This window comes from Heterodontus francisci, chromosome 4, assembly GCF_036365525.1.
Source record: "Heterodontus francisci isolate sHetFra1 chromosome 4, sHetFra1.hap1, whole genome shotgun sequence".
Lineage (NCBI taxonomy): Eukaryota > Metazoa > Chordata > Chondrichthyes > Heterodontiformes > Heterodontidae > Heterodontus > Heterodontus francisci.
This window is the reverse complement of record NC_090374.1, coordinates 135,555,850-135,575,111: the sequence shown is the minus strand read 5'-3', so window position 1 is coordinate 135,575,111 and position 19,262 is coordinate 135,555,850. Positions and strand designations below refer to the sequence as shown.

General features: G+C 44.4%; 1 protein-coding gene across 3 annotated transcripts in view; it reads right to left on the bottom strand.

Moving 5' to 3' along the window:
* Positions 1-2,087: 2,087 nt before the first annotated feature.
* Positions 2,088-19,262, bottom strand: part of dmrt3a (doublesex and mab-3 related transcription factor 3a) — a 31,023-nt gene continuing 13,848 nt past the window's right edge. Inside the window, exons 3-5 of one of the 3 annotated variants that reach the window (XM_068028899.1) lie at positions 13,021-13,062; positions 8,691-8,715; positions 2,088-3,052 (exon numbers count right to left, since the gene is read on the bottom strand). In XM_068028899.1, coding sequence (XP_067885000.1) covers positions 2,088-3,052; positions 8,691-8,715; positions 13,021-13,062 — 1,032 coding nt within the window. Of the gene's footprint in view, positions 3,078-8,690; positions 8,716-13,020; positions 13,063-19,262 lie in introns of all 3 variants that reach the window. The other 2 variants (XM_068028898.1, XM_068028897.1) reach the window with 2 other exon arrangements.

Sequence of the window (19,262 nt, the reverse complement as noted above, 5' to 3'; positions counted from 1 at the left end):
AGATCCCCACCAAAAGCCAACTTGATTGACTGTCCTGGCTCCCTGTTGGGCGGGTAACACTGCAGAAGAGGCTGCAACCTAGAAGCAGGTAAGCTTATGCTGCTGGGGTAGAGATGTGTGGTGGATACCGTGGCTTGGAGGGTATGGGGCTGATCGCTGAGGGTTGGAGAGAGACTGGGGACAATGATGGGGTGTCAGTGATCACTGGACAGTGGGTGTCAGTGATCTCAGGGAGGATCCAATCACTGGGGGGAGGTTCCAATTATTTTGGGGATCAGAGATTGCGGGAGGGAGTCTGATTGCAGGGGATCTGATGTTTCAGGGTGGGGAGCTCCAATCGCAGGGAGGGATGCAGGTTAACTTGGTGTGCCGGGAAGGGAAGCACTCCTGCTCCTGCTGGCTCACAGGTAGTGCTGGAAAAGCATTTACCTCCTCCATGCAGCAGTCCTTACCTCCCTTTAACTTTCAGGTCTCCCAAGGCCCGGCAAACCTGGCCGACTACCATTAAAGCTGGGAGAGAGATTAAATTTGGGGCACGTAGCCTCAGTAAAATATTTAAGCAACCCACCTCCTGGGAGTGTGTTACATTGTACTGATGATGGCTATCTTGCTTTGTCTGTCAATGTGCCTTATTCCCTGCTATACCAGACTATATAATACTACTATTAATGTATATTTTTTGCATGGTTGATATATGTTTATATGTTCTATTGTGGCCTTTTTTGTATAATATACAACCCTAGTTAAAAAAATGTATATGAAAATTAAAACAAAGTAACCCTACAAATACAGGGTCAGTAAATATTTATTTCATAAATGATTCCCTACTGAGTAATTGTAGCCTTTCTGCACAGAGAAACATCAGCCACTCCTAACCTAGAGCTCAGCCAGTAAATAGTTTAATTCTGCAAGTGTATTCTTATTTTTTGTCTGAACCACTTTTGTAGCAATAATTGTTTCTATGTTCTTAGCTCTCCAAATAATGATAGAAGGGTCACTGACCTGAAACTTTAATTCTGATTCTGTCTCCACAGATGCTGCCAGATCTGCTGAGTATTTCCAGCATTTGTTGTTTTTATTCAGATTTCCAGCACCTGCAGTATTTTGCTTTTATTGTTAAGCTATAACCACCAAACCAATATAATTTAAATCCTGAAACAAATTGTCTTTCTTTTTCAGGGAGTAGAACGTTGAGATTACAGAATGTTGTAGAGCAAAATGGGCATATCGTAATACCCAATACAATCCAAAGTATCTTTTGATCTGTATCTTTATCATCATTATTTATATACCATCGAGTGGGGTTAGGACGTTCAAGGCCTATGTTAGTTAAATACAGTGTTTTGTTCATCCACATCATAATAGTCAAACATATCTCGCATATGCCCTTATTTTTATTCTAAATGAGGGTTATATGACAGCTATTACATTGCCTAAATGTAAAAGAAAAGACAGGGCTAAAATGTGGCGAGTCAAAGAGACTTAGTAGTTGGCAGGAAAAAAGACAGAGGCGCAAGGGGAGAGCCAACTGTGCAACAGCCCCAACAAACAAATTTCTCTGCAGCACCTGTGGAAGAGCCTGTCACTCTAGAATTGGCCTTTATAGCCACTCCAGGCGCTGCTTCACAAACCACTGACCACCTCCAGGCGCGTATCCATTGTCTCTCGAGATAAGGAGGCCCAAAAGGTAAATGTGCGTCTGACTTGTGCTAAATACAATGAATTAATCCATCAGTCGGTGTGAAAGACATTTGTGCAACTGAATAAGTACATCATTTTCATTTATTTGCACTTAAAATTTTGGGCGTGCTACAGATACCTGTTCAAGTGCCTAGTTTTTTTTTGTTTGCCATCATGATCACAGCATATTACATGCATTAGGAAGTATAGCTACCAGTTATACATATTCATAAACTAACACATCTAATCATGACAATATAAACTGGATAACTATGTATTATAATCCTTTGGCTATGCCCAGTGAGGGATATTAAGTAGTGGATAGAGTATCTACTTGGAGTCCTTGTTACTACATTCAAGTATTTCCCTTTTTATATTCTATTTGGTGAGCAACAACTACTTATCATTTAAGAGGATGAGTTCAATGTTCTTGAGTCTGCAGAATCAGATCTTTCGTCATAGTCCTCCTCTGTATAAATGGGCTGTTTGGTCACCATCGAACAGCCCTCATCAGCAATTGAAATCCTGGGATCATTGGTAGGATGAGAAGGAAGGACTGGGGAACTGCGAAAGATGCCAGCTGAGGTGTTTGGGAAAGGGGTGAGATACTGGGATCTGAGCTGGTACTGCTGCTGGAGTGTCATGGTGTTCCATAGAGCAACATCATTTGATATAAATGGACTTCCCTGGTTTCTGGTCAAGGTGTTCCTCAGGACCAGTGGGTAACGAGGAGGTTGAGGAAATGGGTGCTGTAATGGCATGGCCAGCGGGCTTGACATGACATTGCCAGGATCACTGGAGAACCTCAAGGAATCAGGGACCCTGAAGGCTGACCCAACAGACCACTTAGAGGAGGCAATGGGGTAAGAGCCAAAAGCATGTTCAAAAAAAGTCTGTCCATTAGAAGATACAGAGAGGACGTCGGGGGTTTCTGCAGGTCTATCCGAAGCCAATGCAGAGCGACTTGACAGAAGAATTTCAATGGCACCAACAAGGTCACCCCCACAACCTTTCAAAATAAGCTCAAGGACTGTAGGTTTGTGATTTGGGAAGATCTTCTTCAACACTTCAATGGGAGGTCTGTTACCTTTTAAAGAGAAGGGAATTGACACAGTTCCAGATAGACCCTCCATCAGTAGTTGGTTTTGATCCAGATTAAATTTGGAGCTTTCTGGTACTGTTTCCAAGCTGTTGCCACTCTTCTCAATTGGAAATCGTTCTTCATCAATCACTGCCATTTCAGGGCTTTCAGCTGTGTAGCAATTCTTGCCTTTGGCCAGATCTGGAGGATTTGTTTGTCCTGACTCTTTGTCACTGTACGTTTCCACAGTCTCATCTCCAATCTGGTTGTCTAAACGTTCCTCACTTATGTCTAAGGAAAAAGAAGAAAGACGGACCTGATGATAAACACCTTAAGGACTTTAACAGAATTCTAAACTTAATAATGAACCCAATGGTCCGTCTAGCACTAAAGCATTAAATTTCCAAGAAACCATAAACTTAAATAGTCATAGTGTGTTGAAATATTCTGATTGTTTTAGAATATTCTAAGCAGATTAAATAGATAGTTGTTTTTACTCCTCCAAGCTGTTTTTTTTAAAATCAGCAAGATATATTTTTTGCAAGAATGTGACGTGCTGGGTCTTAAGCCAATGCTTCTAATCTTGCATGCATGCTAACCTTTTTACTAACTATTTATTGATGAGACTATGGGATTGATGAAAATACTTTGGAGATTGCTAGGATAGAACAGCAGAAATTATCCCACATGGTGTGTTATTCATTTCATCTGTGCCCCAAATGGAGATCAGGCATTTCATGCACTAGGGAAGGAGAAAGAAAAATGGGAGGAACCCACCTCCATGTGGTTGTTCTCTTCCCCTTTTTTTATTATGCTTTCTACATTCTCAGCTTTTTACCAAGAGAAGCTGTTTTGTTTTGTATTATTGTACAAAATTAACATTGGTTGTGCATCTATATTTGTATATTTTACATAACAGAAGATTTAAAAAATTATAACATGAACAGAAATGTATTAAAACTATTGTTAAAGTAACACTATACAGGACCATGAGCAGTTTACCGCTACTACATCCTGAGTTTTGCAAGGAAGCACATTTTGTAATTCATAGCTTCTCTGCAATATCAAATTTGAAAAGTGGATTCATACTCAGCATTATCCAGATCCTCCATGGCTCTGTGGTTTTTCTCCTTTCAAAATATGACCTGACATTTAGAACCAGCAAAGCAAATGCACCACTTTTATCAGTGCAATACGAAATCAACAGGCAGGAAAAGAGCAGCTGGTCCATTGTGCCAGCCCCACACAGCCACAATGCTTGTAGCATCAAAATTTGGCACGCATATCCACCAGCTCACATACCCACCTGCCCACCATCAGTCACGTCATCTCCTGGGAAAGGTAAAAAAGCAGAAAAAACCCAAGGCCAATCAATGGAAAACAAATCTGGGAAGTACCTCTCCAATGACCATATGGACCATTGCATCAAGGAGTTATTGAATTTGTTAAGGGACTGTTGCATCTACTTAGACTTTGAAATACTGTACAAAATAGTGAAAAGCATTTATTGTTTATTCCTTTAATATGCATCTTATAATGCATTAACTAGATAGTGAAAAGTCTGGCTTTTAAGCCTCAATTATTCAACTAGACAGTTAAATTTTTGACTTTGGGAATGTAATTAGCTAGGTTGTATTAGGATAAGCAATTGGATCAAATTTCCAAACACCTACCACCGGATATGACATGCTATTGGTCAAAGTTTGAAGCAAATCTTCCTTTCTTCGATTCGTGTTTATTTTCTAATTCCACAAATGCAATTTTTTTTCATTAAATGAAGCGAGTCATATAGTGTGCTGTTCATTAAAGAAATCTAGGCCTTCAAATTGCTCAGCTGTAGTAGCAGAAGCCCACTATAAATTCATCAGGAGTCCTCCACACATCCTCAAACTCAGCCGAAGCCTGGTTACTCCAGTTCCAGTCTGAAGGCTTAATAGCCAGGATGGCCTTATGGGATGAAGCCTTCATCTGCCCTGCAAGGTCATCAATGTAAAGGGGTTGGGGGTTGGCAGGGCCAGATACTGCCTAAGTTGAGAGTTCCACATCCTGGTACTCAGTTAGGATGCAGCTTAGCATCAGTTAGGTTTCAGCATCTGTATCTGATCAAACCAGAGGAAATGGGGCCCATTTAAAGGTAAATGGGGGATGATTTTTTTAAACTAATTAAAGCATCTCCCCTCCCATCCCCTGGGCTTGTAAACTTTCCCCTACATTTCCATGGTCTTTGGTGGGAGGTGGGTTTAGAGGGGCAATGGTAGTCGCAGATGCACCCCCAAGCAGCCAATTGCCTCTCCCCCTACCTATGGCATGTTATCTTTGGTGGGATCAGCAATAGATTCCACAGCAGCTACAATTCTGATATAACTGCCAGGATCACATCTTTGTGTTTTTTCTGGACCCTAATAGTTAGAGGGTAAATCTATAAATCCTGCGAGACAATGCTTAGTTTTGGAGCGATAGAGTAAAAATCTGAAAAGCTTCTATCTTTCCAGTACAACTCCCCCATTTGGTATACTGTAATTAGTTCTGATCATTTAATTATAGGAAGGCTGTTATTTCCCTTGAAAGGATACAGAGGCAAAGAAAGATGATCCTTGGAACCTAAGTTATGAGGAACATTTAAGGAATTTGTGCTTATTTTTTTTGAATATGTGGAAATTGTGGGTGATCTTGCTGAGCTTTCATGATTTTGAAAAGAATTAGTAACATTCATCCAGTAAATCTCCCTCTTCTCTGCCCAAAGATATGTCTCAGCACAAACCTCAGATCAGCATCTACTTTCTGACATTTTCCATTTCCTTTATCAGCCATCCAGTGGCTTCTCTGAATTTAATGCCAAGTTAGGGCAGTTTATTCTGTGGGTGCATGCTCACTGGAACTAATAACTAATAGCTAACAGAGAAAGCAAGCTTTTGTTCTGTCAGGCTGGGAGAGATTCAAACTCAGGATCCAGAGGTCTTGGTCTTATGTTGAGTCTTTCAAAAGCTTACTGCAAGTAGAATCAGGGCCAAGTGACTCTAGTTAGTTCATTTTTTTCACTTCCCTAAAGATTCCTCATTGGCCAGGAGGAGCATTCTTGTTCCACATGGCTCACAAGGAAACTTTGGAACCCCTCTTCCCAGGCTTCCCCACTTTCCTTGACTGTGATCATTAGGAATTTCCAAACCCCCCATTTTACTTGTCAGGAAGCACTTCAGCTGCAGCTGCCCAATTTCCCATTCCCAGCCACCAGCCTCCACATCAACACCACTGGCATTGGGAAACAAGTCAGCATCTGATGCCAAGAGTAAAAAATGCCCCAGCTTCATGCTGGTGCCATTGTGTGTATTTTCCTCCCACTCCAGTTACGTTGTGAGGAAAGATTATGGAATTTGTGCTTATTTTCATGGTGCACACCCACCCCAGTTCTTAAATATACACTGTAATTTAATATTGGGGCAAAGCAAAAATTGCTTCAAACCAACTCTCTGTGTAGCATAAATACAAACTTAAACAATTAGAATCTTTTTATTCCAATATACAAATTTCCTGTAGTTACGACAAATATTTATTATTGTGTGTAAAGTCATTTTCAATGTTGAAGTCTAGGGGTCTGGGTGAATAAAAATGAGTAGGGCTGCACTTACACTGCAGCTACTGGTTTGAAACCAATAGCTACAGTTCCGGTTCCAGACAGCAGGAAGGTTGTTTACATTGCTGGCTGGAGCTTTAACTGTCTTGTTTATGAGAATGCCCTGCACATACCTGGACACAGTTTCCTAGACACTTGAATTTTAAAATGTGGGCAAGAGAATCCCTCCTCTCTGAACCTTCCAATTAAGGTCAGACTGATTTACAAAGTGTCCAGATTATTCAATGGTATCCCTTTGATATTAACTGAGGGAGTGCTAGAGTTGTCATCTTTCAGATGGGACGTTAAACTGAAGTCCCATCTGCCTTCTCAGGTGGATAGATGGGAGGTGGCTAGAGTGGAGCATAAGTGCTGGTTGGGCCTGTTTCTGTGCTGAATATTCTATCTCATTTTACGTAACTATTTTGAAGGAGAGTGGGGGATGTTGTCCCAGGTATATTTATCCCTCAATCAACATCACAAAAAACAAATTATCTGGTCATTATCACATTGCTGTTTGTGGGAGCTTGCTGTGTGTTTCCTACATTACAACAGTGACTACACTTCAAGAGCACTTCATTGGCTGTAAAGAGTTTTGGGACATCCTGTGGTCGTGAAAGGTGCTATATAATTGCAAGTCTCTTTTTAATACAAACCTCCATAACCATTTCAGACGAGATGGGTTAGATTTTTGTCTTCAGTGACTAGACAATAATCTGGTGGAGCGGATTGCCTGCCTGTTATAGAATCTGCCTGACTTTCATTCTATTGAAATCTATGGATTGAAAATCTGTTGGTTTCCATACTAGCTGAGCGATCCACTTCGCCTGATTACCTCTCAGGCGATGAAGACAAAAATCAGGCCTATGAAATAAATGATAGATGCCAGATGTTACTTTGGACTGCTTGTTAAAGCCAGTATTATGTTATAGTCAAGTTAGGCGGGGTCAAACGGCTTCCCTCTTTTCCCTCTCCTTGTTATAACACAACAGGTTTAATTTGTTTAGAGATACAGCACTGAAACAGGCCCTTCGGCCCACCGAGTCTGTGCTGACCATCAACCACCCATTTATACTAATCCTACACTATTTCCATATTCCTACCACATCCCCACCTATCCCTACGTTCTACCTATACTAGTGGCAATTTATAATGGCCAATTAACCTATCAACCTGCAATTCTTTTGGCATGTGGGAGGAAACCGGAGCACCCGGAGGAAACCCACGCAGACACAGGGAGAACTTGCAAACTCCACACAGGCAGTACCCAGAATTGAACCCGGGTCACTGGAACTGTGAGGCTGCGGTGCTAACCACTGCGCCACTGTGCCGCCCCAAATTCTTCCTGAAAGTGGATGTACTGGCCAATTCAGTAGGTGTTTGATTACTTATTTGCTACGATCATAATAAGAACCAATTGGACAGGTTTTCTTGAGTTAACAAAGAAAGAGGTTAACTTTATTGTACTTAAACCGAACTAATAAAAATAATAAACAATGCACCAATTTTCACTTACGTACACACTCTGGAGGTTTACACACACACAAATGGGTTACAGAGTGAGAAAAGGTAGATTGGTTGAGTTAGAGTCCATAAAAAAGGTATACAGTCAGTGAAATTTGCTGATTGGGCTGGCTTCTAGCTGAATTCAGTGGTCCTGAGGCTTTTAGTTTGAAGAGGTAGATGACTGATTCGATGAGTCTCTTGGAGATAGCAATATGGATGATTTCCTCCAACAGAGTTTCCGATTGTAACCTGAGTATGCAAAGGTGGTCAGGCAACAAGAAGGATTTGAAAGCTTTCAAGCTTGAATGGAGAGAGAGAGAGAGAGACCCCCACTTAGGATCTGCTCATGTCAGAGTCCAGTTGATTCTCCCCTGCTGCAGAGAAAAACACCAGCTTAAAACCACAGATGGGGAGGAGCTTGTCATATGACAGTTACTCAGTGATTCAAACATAGCATTTCCCAGTATTTCTTCTTCTTGCTGCGAGAATAGGTAGTTCCTTTAAAATTCCTTGGTCTTGGTTCTTGCTCGGGACTAAGCAAACATTTTGTCTCTCTCCTCACGATCCTTTGCAATGTAGGATACAGTGTAGCAAGCTAGGTGATCATCTTAAGCTGAAAGGATGACTTTGCTGGCAGCTTGTCTTTTTAAAATGTCTTTTTAAAAAATATATAAATTCAGATCTCCAGCCAGTGGACCAAAGAAAATTATCATTCAACAAAACACATTGGTGTGACAGTTATCAAAATGAGTGGTAAAATGAAAGACTTATTATTACGACCAGGTGAGAGGGGTCTAGGGGTTCCCTCTCAGCCTTTGCCTGGTTTAACCGTAACAGGGTTTAATTTTTAAAACACTGTGTTTTTAGCTCCCCCTTAGTGAATCCTTGTTCATCGCTTTCCAATTGTAAAGTAAAGAAATCAATTCAGACAGGTTTTCTTAGATTTTAAACAAGAAAGGTTTATTAATAATCTTAAACTCTAATCCAGTTACCAACTATGAATATGTGACGCAACCACGCTAGCATGCATATGCGATAAACACACATGCAGACAGAGACAGAACAAGTAAAAGGAATAAAGGGGAAATGTTTGAGGCAATAGATGGGTTTCTATTTTACTGTCCTTTGAGTTTGCTGTGAAATCTTTGGTTGTTCGTCAGACTTGCAATTTGTTGGGGTCCAGTGCACGCTTCAACTTGTTTCGAGGTTGGAGATTTTTCTCTCTTGAGGTTTACATGTCTTCCGTGGGTCTGGTGGTTGGAAGAAAGCGAGAGAGAGAGAGAAAGAGAGGCTTCCTTGCTCCAGCTTCAGTTTTCAACAGCCTTCCTGGACTCCCTCTCTACCACTGCTGCTGCTGCTGTAACTCCTGGACCCCCCCCCCCCCCCCCCCCCCACCACTGCTGCTGCTGCTGTAACTCCTGGACCCCCCTCTACCACTGCTGCTGCTGCTGTTACTCCTGGACCCCCCTCTACCACTGCTGCTGCTGCTGTAACTCCTGGACCCCCCTCTACCACTGCTGCTGCTGCTGTTACTCCTGGACCCCCCTCTACCACTGCTGCTGCTGCTGTAACTCCTGGACCCCCCTCTACCACTGCTGCTGCTGCTGTTACTCCTGGACCCCCCTCTACCACTGCTGCTGCTGCTGTAACTCCTGGACCCCCCTCTACCACTGCTGCTGCTGCTGTTACTCCTGGACCCCCCTCTACCACTGCTGCTGCTGCTGTAACTCCTGGACCCCCCTCTACCACTGCTGCTGCTGCTGTAACTCCTGGACCCCCCTCTACCACTGCTGCTGCTACTGTAACTCCTGGACCCCCCTCTACCACTGCTGCTGCTACTGTAACTCCTGGACCCCCCTCTACCACTGCTGCTGCTGCTGTAACTCCTGGACCCCCCTCTACCACTGCTGCTGCTGTAACTCCTGGACCCCCCTCTACCACTGCTGCTGCTGTAACTCCTGGACCCCCCTCTACCACTGCTGCTGCTGTAACTCCTGGACCCCCCTCTACCGCTGCTGCTGCTATAACTCCTGGACTCCCCTCTACCACTGCTGCTGCTGCTGTAACTCCTGGACCCCCCTCTACCAATGCTGCTGCTGTAACTCCTGGACCCCCTCTACCACTGCTGCTGCTGTAACTCCTGGACCCCCCTCTACCACTGCTGCTGCTGTAACTCCTGGACCCCCCTCTACCACTGCTGCTGCTGTAACTCCTGGACCCCCCTCTGCCACTGCTGCAGCTGCTGTAACTCCTGGACCCCCCTCTACCACTGCTGCTGTTACTGTAACTCCTGGACCCCCCTCTACCACTGCTGCTGCTGTAACTCCTGGACCCCCCTCTACCACTGCTGCTGCTGTAACTCCTGGTCCCCCCTCTACCACTGCAGCTGCTGTAACTCCTGGACCCCCCTCTACCACTGCTGCTGCTGTAACTCCTGGACCCCCCTCTACCACTGCTGCTGCTGTAACTCCTGGACCCCCCCTCTACCACTGCTGCTGCTGTAACTCCTGGACCCCCCTCTACCAACTGCTGTTGCTGCTGTAACTCCTGGACCCCCCTCTACCACTGCTGCTGCTGCTGTAACTCCTGGACCCCCCTCTACCAACTGCTGCTGCTGTAACTCCTCTATCCCCCTCTACCACTACTGCTGCTGTAACTCCTGGATCCTCCTCTACCACTGCTGCTGCTGTAACTCCTCTACCCCCCTCTACCACTACTGCTGCTGTAACTCCTGGATCCTCCTCTACCACTGCTGCTGCTGCTGTAATGCCTGGACCCCCCTCCCCCCGCCCTGTACCACTGCTGCTGCTGCTGTAACTCCTGGACCCCCTCTACTCCTGCTGCTGCTGTCTCCTGGGCTCCCTGCTGCTGCTGCAATTCCTGGACCTCCTCTACTACTGCTGCTGCTGCTGTAACTCCTGGATCGACACCCCCCACCACCACTGCTGCTGCTGCTGGACCCCTTCCCCTCTCTACTACGGCTGCAACTCCTGCACCCCTGCACAGGACAGTGGACCAACCATATGGAACGGGAGACAACTGGGACTGTATCCGAGGTAAGACATCGGGTGGCCTCCTCATCAGATGAGGAGTAGTGAATCATCTCATTGTCATGCAAGGCCTCCTTGCTCTGCTGTGCTAGATTGTACAGAGCACAGCAGACCACCCACAATACACGAGACCCTCACTGGGGCATACTGCAGGGCTCCACCGGATCGATTGAGGCAGCGGAATCTCATCTTGAGCAGCCCAATGGCCTGCTGTCACTCGGGTAGACCCGTGGCAGGTGTTGTGTCTCTCCTCTGCTGCAGTGTGAGGGTTCCTCACAGGCGTCAGTAGACATGTCTCCAACGGGTAGCCCCTGTCCCCAAGAATCCATCCCTTGAGATGAGCAGGGGGCCTGAAAAACTGTGGCACCTGGGACTGTCAAAGCATTTATGTGTCATGGCTGCTTCCAGTGGTCACTGACCATTTGTACATTGAGCGAACAGTTGATGAAGGCCGTTGGGCCATGGGAGCCTTGATGGCCAGATGCATGCAGTTGATGACTCCTTGCACCTGGGGGATTCCAGCGATGGCTCTGAAGCTGATGGCCCTCTCTGCTTGACTGTTTGGGTCCGTCCAGTACCACACAGAGTCACCGGCCTTCTTAAACAAGGCATTGATCACCTCCTTAATGCAGCAGTGGGCTGCTGCCTGGGAAGCCCCAAACATGTCCTCAGTGGATCTCTGGAAAGAGCCAGATGCATAGAAGTTGAGTACCACGGTGATCTTCAGGGCCACAGGAATTGGGTTCCGATGAAGCCCGTGGGTCACAGCTCATCCTGCAGCATGGCGCATAGGCCAGTGTCAACCTCCGTGGAGAGCCACAGTCTTCACTGACACTGCAGCTCAGACATTTGGAGGTAGCTAAGGCGAGTCCAGTATACACGCTGATGTGGATAAGCTCTTCTTCGCATGGCCGGCTGTTGTCGCTCTCCTATTGAAGCTTCACGGGCAGGCCCAGCTGAATCCTGGCCCTCCCTCCCTTACAGCCACTGCTTTGCAGCACAGGGGTCCACAAACATGAGGTGTATGAGACCCATGCCAGCTGATTTTTACCCATCATGTGCACTGTCCTTGCAGAATCGAACTTGCCTTGGGACCTTCCAGTTGCTACTCCCCTCAGAATATCCATTAATGCACCTCTGCGCCTACCCTTGCAGAGAGCCCAACACGGCAGGCCAACAATAGCCTCCGCTCCCCCCTCTGCTCACCATGGCTGCCTTCCTGCAGCATCACTGCAGTCTCACCTCAGTGTCGCCACCTTTAAGCAGCCAGGAATCTGAAGGAACATGATCCCTGTACGCCATTGACTAAATCTGAAACCCCTCATAAAATTTGCTTCAATTCAATGGAAATGCAATCAAAGGATGGAATTTTACAACCCCCAATAAGTGGGCTGTGGTGGGAACCCCCTCCCACCCTCTGCTGCAATTTTATGCGAGGCAGTGGTGGCGAGAAATGGCCACTTAAGGGCCTCCCTCTGCCACCGCAGGTATTTTAACCTCGATGGGCGGATGGCAAAGGCCCCAAGAACCCTGCCTGGTAAAACCAGACAGCCTTCTTGCGGGCTGGGGTGTTGGCTGTCCTGACCAGGCACACTGTGCCCCACGAAGAGCCGCCCCCACCGCACAACACTCTCCCCACCCCTCTCCAACCGAAACCTCTTGCCTCTCCGGGGCCCGGCCGATTGTCCCTGGCGAGGCCCCAAAAGCTTACCTTTGCTCCAGGGCAGTCCTTCACCTTGTTTGCAATGGCTGAGTGGCCACCACTCCCGGTGGCGCTGCTGGGACTAAGAGCTCCCGGCCCGCTGATTGGCCAGCAGCTCCATTACGTGGGACCTCCTGTCTCAAGGAGGTGGAAATCCCGCCCAAGCTAATTAAGGGCCTGGGGAGCGAAAAATCCCAGCAAGGCTCCCCAGGCCCGACGGAGGCAGGCTCACCCCTGACCTTTCAGCTGGTGGGTGGGCCTCCCGCCTAACATACAAGTTGTCAGGTTTCCGGGCAAGTGCGTCCAGCCTGATTTTTTGGCACCCCATACCTCCACTCCTGCTCCTTGTGGCCAGATAAAATCCAGCCCAAGTGTGATCTGACCAGTGGATTTCACTGCTCCACATAATCTTCTGGTTATAAATCCTAGTATTCTATTTTCTTTTTAAATTGTTTCACCTTGGTCAGACATTGAAAGTGCTTTCATTCCCAGGTCGTTATTCCAATACCCGCTTGTCCAATCCAATCCCATTCATTGTGTATTTATGGAAGATGTTTTTGACCAACGTGCATTGTTTCCTGGGACTGAATTTCTGTTGGGTTCTCCTGATTTCCCACCATAAGATCATCAGAAGTTTTCCAGACCCCTGGAGAAATGATAATTTTTAGACATTTATGTCATTTCTCTGGGATTCCACTGATCTTCCTGGAAGATCAGGAGAACCCAAGCGGAAATTCCAATTGTTAAATTACAGTTATCATTTATCTGCTCAGTTGCATTGACAACCTAAATCTTTTGCTAAATACTGCACACCCTATGTTGGTGCCTTTAACAATGTAATAAGTATACATTTACTCTAAATATCCTGGTCATTAATGCAGAATAGAAATAACAGGTTTCTAAGCACTGACCAGGGACACCAGCCAACACCCACTTCCAGACTATCATTACCCCACTCCCCAGTACTCCTTTTCTGAACTAGTTTCTTATTGTGTTCCATAAACTATCTGTGGTTTTAGTTTACTTTGAAAAATTTTGTAATGGGATAAACTATATCATAGAGGGTTCCACCATCTGTTTCATTTATAATGAGGTCTAAATAGTCAAGGAAGTTTACTAGCTAGTCTGATTTCTCTTCCAAATCTGCACTGTAATTATAACAAAAAATGTTATATTTACCTAGTACCTGCCAGTATAAAAACTGGATATAAACATTAGGATGGCCAACATCACTCTTGCGTATTTTACACTGCACCTACATATCTCACAAACGCAACTTCCCAACAGACAAAGAAGGGCAAATCAAACAGGATTTATTAATAAAATAGAAACAGTAAATATTATTGTTGCATCATGCGACTAACATGGTGGTAGAAGGCAAACTAGATGGTCCTTGGTCTCTTCCTATGCTCTTAATAAAATCGCTCATGTCTGTCATGAACATTGAGCCAGATGTTTGCATCAAATCTGTTGTATATATTATGAATGTATGTGATTGGTTAATTTTCTTCATCCTGAGAAATTATATCACCTCACTGAATATAGAGAATCAGCTGGCTGAATTGGAAACATGAAATATGGAGGGAATAAGCAACTGGAGACCAGGATATTTAGAGGTCTGACAGGATGCTCCATGCTGTTCATGGAAAGGGGAGTTCTTGGAGCCGAGTTAATGGGAAAATTTCAGCTTTTTAAATATGTGATAATTTTAAGATTTTAAGTGTTTGTGTTTTTCTCTTCTACTGTAGAATTGCAATTCAGCAAAGATATTTTGCACAATCTTTCTTTCAATTCAGTTTGTCCTCATATCACATACTACTAACAAATATTCTTGACAATACAGTGGCCATGACAGTTGTTCCACTCTACGGGCTGGATTTTCTTCTTCCGCCAGCGGGAGCAGCGACAGGCAAAAAAAATGTTGACCTGTACGCATGCGCTGCACGCCGCCATGCTTCTGCGATCTTCCTCGCGGCAGCCCAGGATAATGAGCCGGTTGGGCCTCCCCACTTCCTCCAATCACGTGGAGGGGGCAAGCTCTCCGACACTGGCAATGGCGTCAGCCCATTTTTAAAGGGCATCCAGCCCTGCCGGGTCATTTAAATATTTAAAGGGCTACATCCCCCAATATACCGCCGATAAATCTATCGCCCCTTCCCCCCTCCACCAATAACAATTAAATTCAACATTTCCCCTTTCCACCTCCCGGAAAGCACTTACCTTCAATACTTGACCTTCCCCCCCACCACCTGCACCCCAAACCAATCAAAGTGCAGAGGTCTCCCCTTCCCACTCACCCCTACACTAGTAATTTTCATTAGAGACCATTTCCTTCCCCCCCCCACACTGTGCTAAAAATCATAAGTTTCCCCCCTTCCCTACCACGGTGGTGCCTGCTTTCCCTGGATGGGAAAGTGAAGACGCGTGAGTGTCGCCCACCGCTCGGAAGATCGTGGCCCGAAGATAAAATCGCTGTTGATTTGATTTAAATGTATTCATTTCATTAATTTAAATATGTTAATCTGGGTCCCATCATCCAGCGGTGGGGGGAGGGGGGGCACCACGGAGCATTGGGTTCCATCTTCTGGCATCCCCCCACCCCACCCCCACCCACCATGGAGCCTGATGTTGGGAGCTCAGTAAAATCCCAGCCTACATCCCTAAAAGTAAAATTATCACCTATTTAAAAAATCAGAAATTTCCCCATTACCTTGGCTCCAAGAACTCCCCTTTCCATGAACAGCATGAAGCACCCTATCAGGCCTTTAAATATCCTGGTCTCCAGTTGCTTATTCCCTTCATATTTCACATTTCCAAAGCAGGCAGATGATTCTCTATATTCAGTGAGGTAATATAATTTCTCATATAAACAAATAAATGTGCATGTACAGGACTCAGTCTCTAATGTAATGGACTGCAATTCTCAGTAGCCACAGCATGGCACTGACAGTCACTCTCTGGGGTTATTGTTCCAGAACTCTTCCCTGGTTCTATTCCTATTTATCTGAATACAGCCAGTACATCTCAGCAATGGATTCTGTTCCCTTTCCTGCACCATCATCTCTGGAGTCCCCCAAGGATCTATTCTTGACTCCCTCTTCTACCTAATATCCATTCTGCCCCTTGGCAACATATCCACAAGCAAGGGGCCAGCTTTCATATGGACGCTGATGTTTCCCAGATCCACTTTACTTAATCAACTATCTCCATATTGTCACACAGCTTGTCTGGTATCAAGTCTTGGATGGGTTATAGATTCATCCAGCTCAACATCAGGAAGACTGAAGTAATTATCTTCACCCCTACCAGAAATTCCATTCTATTGTCATTAACTCCATCTCCCTACACAACCACTTTCTCAGCTGAACAAAATAATCTGACTGGGTGACCGCTTTGCGGAACATCTCCGCTCAGTCCGCAAGTAGGACCCTGAGCTTCCGGTTGCTTGCCATTTCAACACTCCCCCCTGCTCTCATGCTCACATCTCTGTCCTGGGATTGCTGCAGTGTTCCAGTGAACATCAACGCAAGCTCGAGGAACAGCATCTCATCTACCGATTAGGCACACTACAGCCTGCCGGTCTGAACATTGAGTTCAATAATTTCAGAGCATGACAGCCCCCCACTTTACTTTCATTTTTAGTCATTTTTAGTTATTTTTTCTTCCTTTTTTTTTTGGCATTCCTTTTTACATTTTTTACAATCTTTTTTTGTATTTATTTCAGTTCATCTTAGTTTGTTCAGTTTGCTCACCCATTGTTTTTTTCAGGTTGTTTTTCTTCAGGTTTGCACTTGCTGATGTTCAATATTCAGTATATTCACACCTAATCTGTACTAATGCTTTGTCTTTCAACACACTATTAACATATTGTTTGCCTTTGCTCCGTGACCTTTTGGTCAGCTATGTGGCCTGGTCCAATCTGCACCTTCTCCTTTGTTATCTCTTGCCCAACCCCCACCTCACTTGTTTATAATCTGTGACTTTTCTAATATTTGTCAGTTCCGAAGAAGGGTCACTGACCCGAAACGTTAACTCTGCTTCTCTTTCCACAGATGCTGCCAGACCTGCTGAGTGAATCCAGCATTTCTTGTTTTTGTTTCAGATTTCCAGCATCCGCAGTATTTTGCTTTTATTAAAATAATTTTCACCTGTGGCATCCTGTCCAACCTTGAATTGAGCTTTAAACCCTATTTTCTATCACTAAGACAGCTTACTTCCACCTCTACTGACCTACACTTGCTCCCCATCACCCATTAACTTCAGCCTTGGCATAAGTTATTTTTCATTGTTACTGACTCCATCTCTCTCCCTGGTCACTCTGCCAAGCTGAATCAGACCATTAACAGCATTAGTGTTCTGTTCACCCTGACTTGCACTTGAAACAACACACATCTATAACCAAGATTCTGTACATCCACCTCTGCAATATTGAGCTGAAGGAACTTATGACTCATCTGACACTTGATAGCATATTATAGTGTGTGAAAACATTGTGCAATGAAGAAAGGTTTAGGTTTGTTTCTGCAATAGACAGCCTTTAACACATTAAACACTGTAGTAAATGTTGCCCTGGAAATGCAACACTCTTTTTAGACTATATTGTCATGAAGACCCCATGAATGAGGCATATTAATTTTGTCATATGAAATATTAATTTTAAACTGTTGCTGGACTGAAAAGAAGACTTGTTTAAAAAGATCACAGCAGTGGCTGGAAACATTTGCATTCTAAGAGACAATACCTGGAGGAGATAATGGAACTTCTCCCACATCCAATTCACCCAAATGGATTTTGATCACCAGATATTGAATATGTCACAAACATTCCATCCCCCCTCACTGAGGCTGTCTGCTAAGATGGAGAATCCACAAAAAACGCAGGAGAGTTTGTTGAAAAAACCTAGTCACATGACCAACCTACTGGCCCAAGGTTTTTGAATTGTGTTCGCAGAACAGTCTGAAGACAGAGACTGCAGTTTGAAGACAAAAGAGAAGGAAGGTTTTTACCTGGCTCTCTCTCTCTCATGAATTTTCAGATGCACTGAAGCCACTTAAACCTCAAGAGCAAAGACTCCTACATCGAAACGAATTTGAAACCGTGCACTGGGCCCCAACAAAACGGCAACTGTAGTCAAACTCAAAGGACAGTAAATGAACTCCAGCTATTGTTTCACACTTTTCCTCTTTATTCTTTCTTCTCTTCCATCTCTATCAGCGTGTGTGTTTATCGTGTATGCATGCTAGTGTGGTCACGTCGCATATTCGTAGTTGTTTTAACCGAATTAGAGTTTTAAAGTTAATAAATTTACACCTTTCTTGTTTAAATCTAAGAAAACCTGTCTGGTTGATTTCTTTGCCATTATAATTGGAGAGCAGTGAACAAGGATTCACTCAGGGGAAGCTAAAACCACGATGTTTTAAAAATTAAACCCTGTTACAGTCAAATCAGGAAACGGGATCCCATAGACCCCTTTCTCACCTGGTCGTAACAATATGTTCCAGTCATTTCCCAGCTGGTTGAGAGGACCCTCTGGTTTTGGTTAAATGGCTCTCCTAATTGTTTAATGGCACCATACTGAATTATAATAATCTGCTTTATGTGTCAAAATAGAATACAAATTTAAAATCCTCATCTTCATCTATATCTCTTCATAGTCTTGCCACACTTTATCTCCACAATCTCCTTCAATCCTATATCCCCTCCCAAACCTTCATCCATTCCTGACCCTATCCTTCTGCACACCTATCCTAATTTTCCTCATCACTACTGACGCAGACCTCAGCCATCTCTAACTACTATTGGGCTATTTGGAACTAAGTCATTACATCAGTGACTACACTTCAAAAAGTACTTAATTGACTGCAAAGCACTTTGAGATGTCTGGTGGTCATGAAAGACACTATAGAAAATGCAAGTCTTTCTTTTCTTTCTTAAATATACTGGACAACTGCTGAGTTGAGTTTTAATAGTCTTTGGGCTACAAAGTAGCAGAAAGTCTAGCAACACTGATTTCATCAACTGTTTAGGCTGGAGAAAAGGAAGGGAGAAATGGAGAACCAGATGCTATTGGGAGAGGGGGAGTAGGTAGAGAGAAAGAGATCTTCTAGGGTACCTGACTCAGGGGAGTTGAAGATAAAGGGGCATCCCATTGGGGAGAAAGAAAAGAGTGAGACCTTATTTGGAGGGATAGAGGAAAAGAGAGAAAATATATTGAGCTGGAGATGTGTAGGAAATGGAGAGAAAGAACCTGTTGAAGAGCAAATACTGAAGAAGGGGGAGAGAGTCTGTTCAGTGAAAGCAAAGAAAGGAACCTTATTGGAAGCGAGGGGGCTACCACCAGCTCTACTGGGTGTGGAAGGGATGATTACTTAGCAGATTCTCATGAACAGCACATCTTCAGCTTATGATGAGCAATGCCATGGGAGATTCACCAGTATGTTGCAATCAAACCACTGGTTTGTGCTTGATAAGTTAGATGTCACCTTTGATACATGGGATTCTAAGTTTTGAGGGATTACATTGCAGAATTCATTTTACTGTGAAAATGACAAAACAATGGTTCTGATTATAAAGAATAATGGCTACCAACACAATGCAGTTATTGAGTTATGGGCTTGTGAGATGATGCACTTT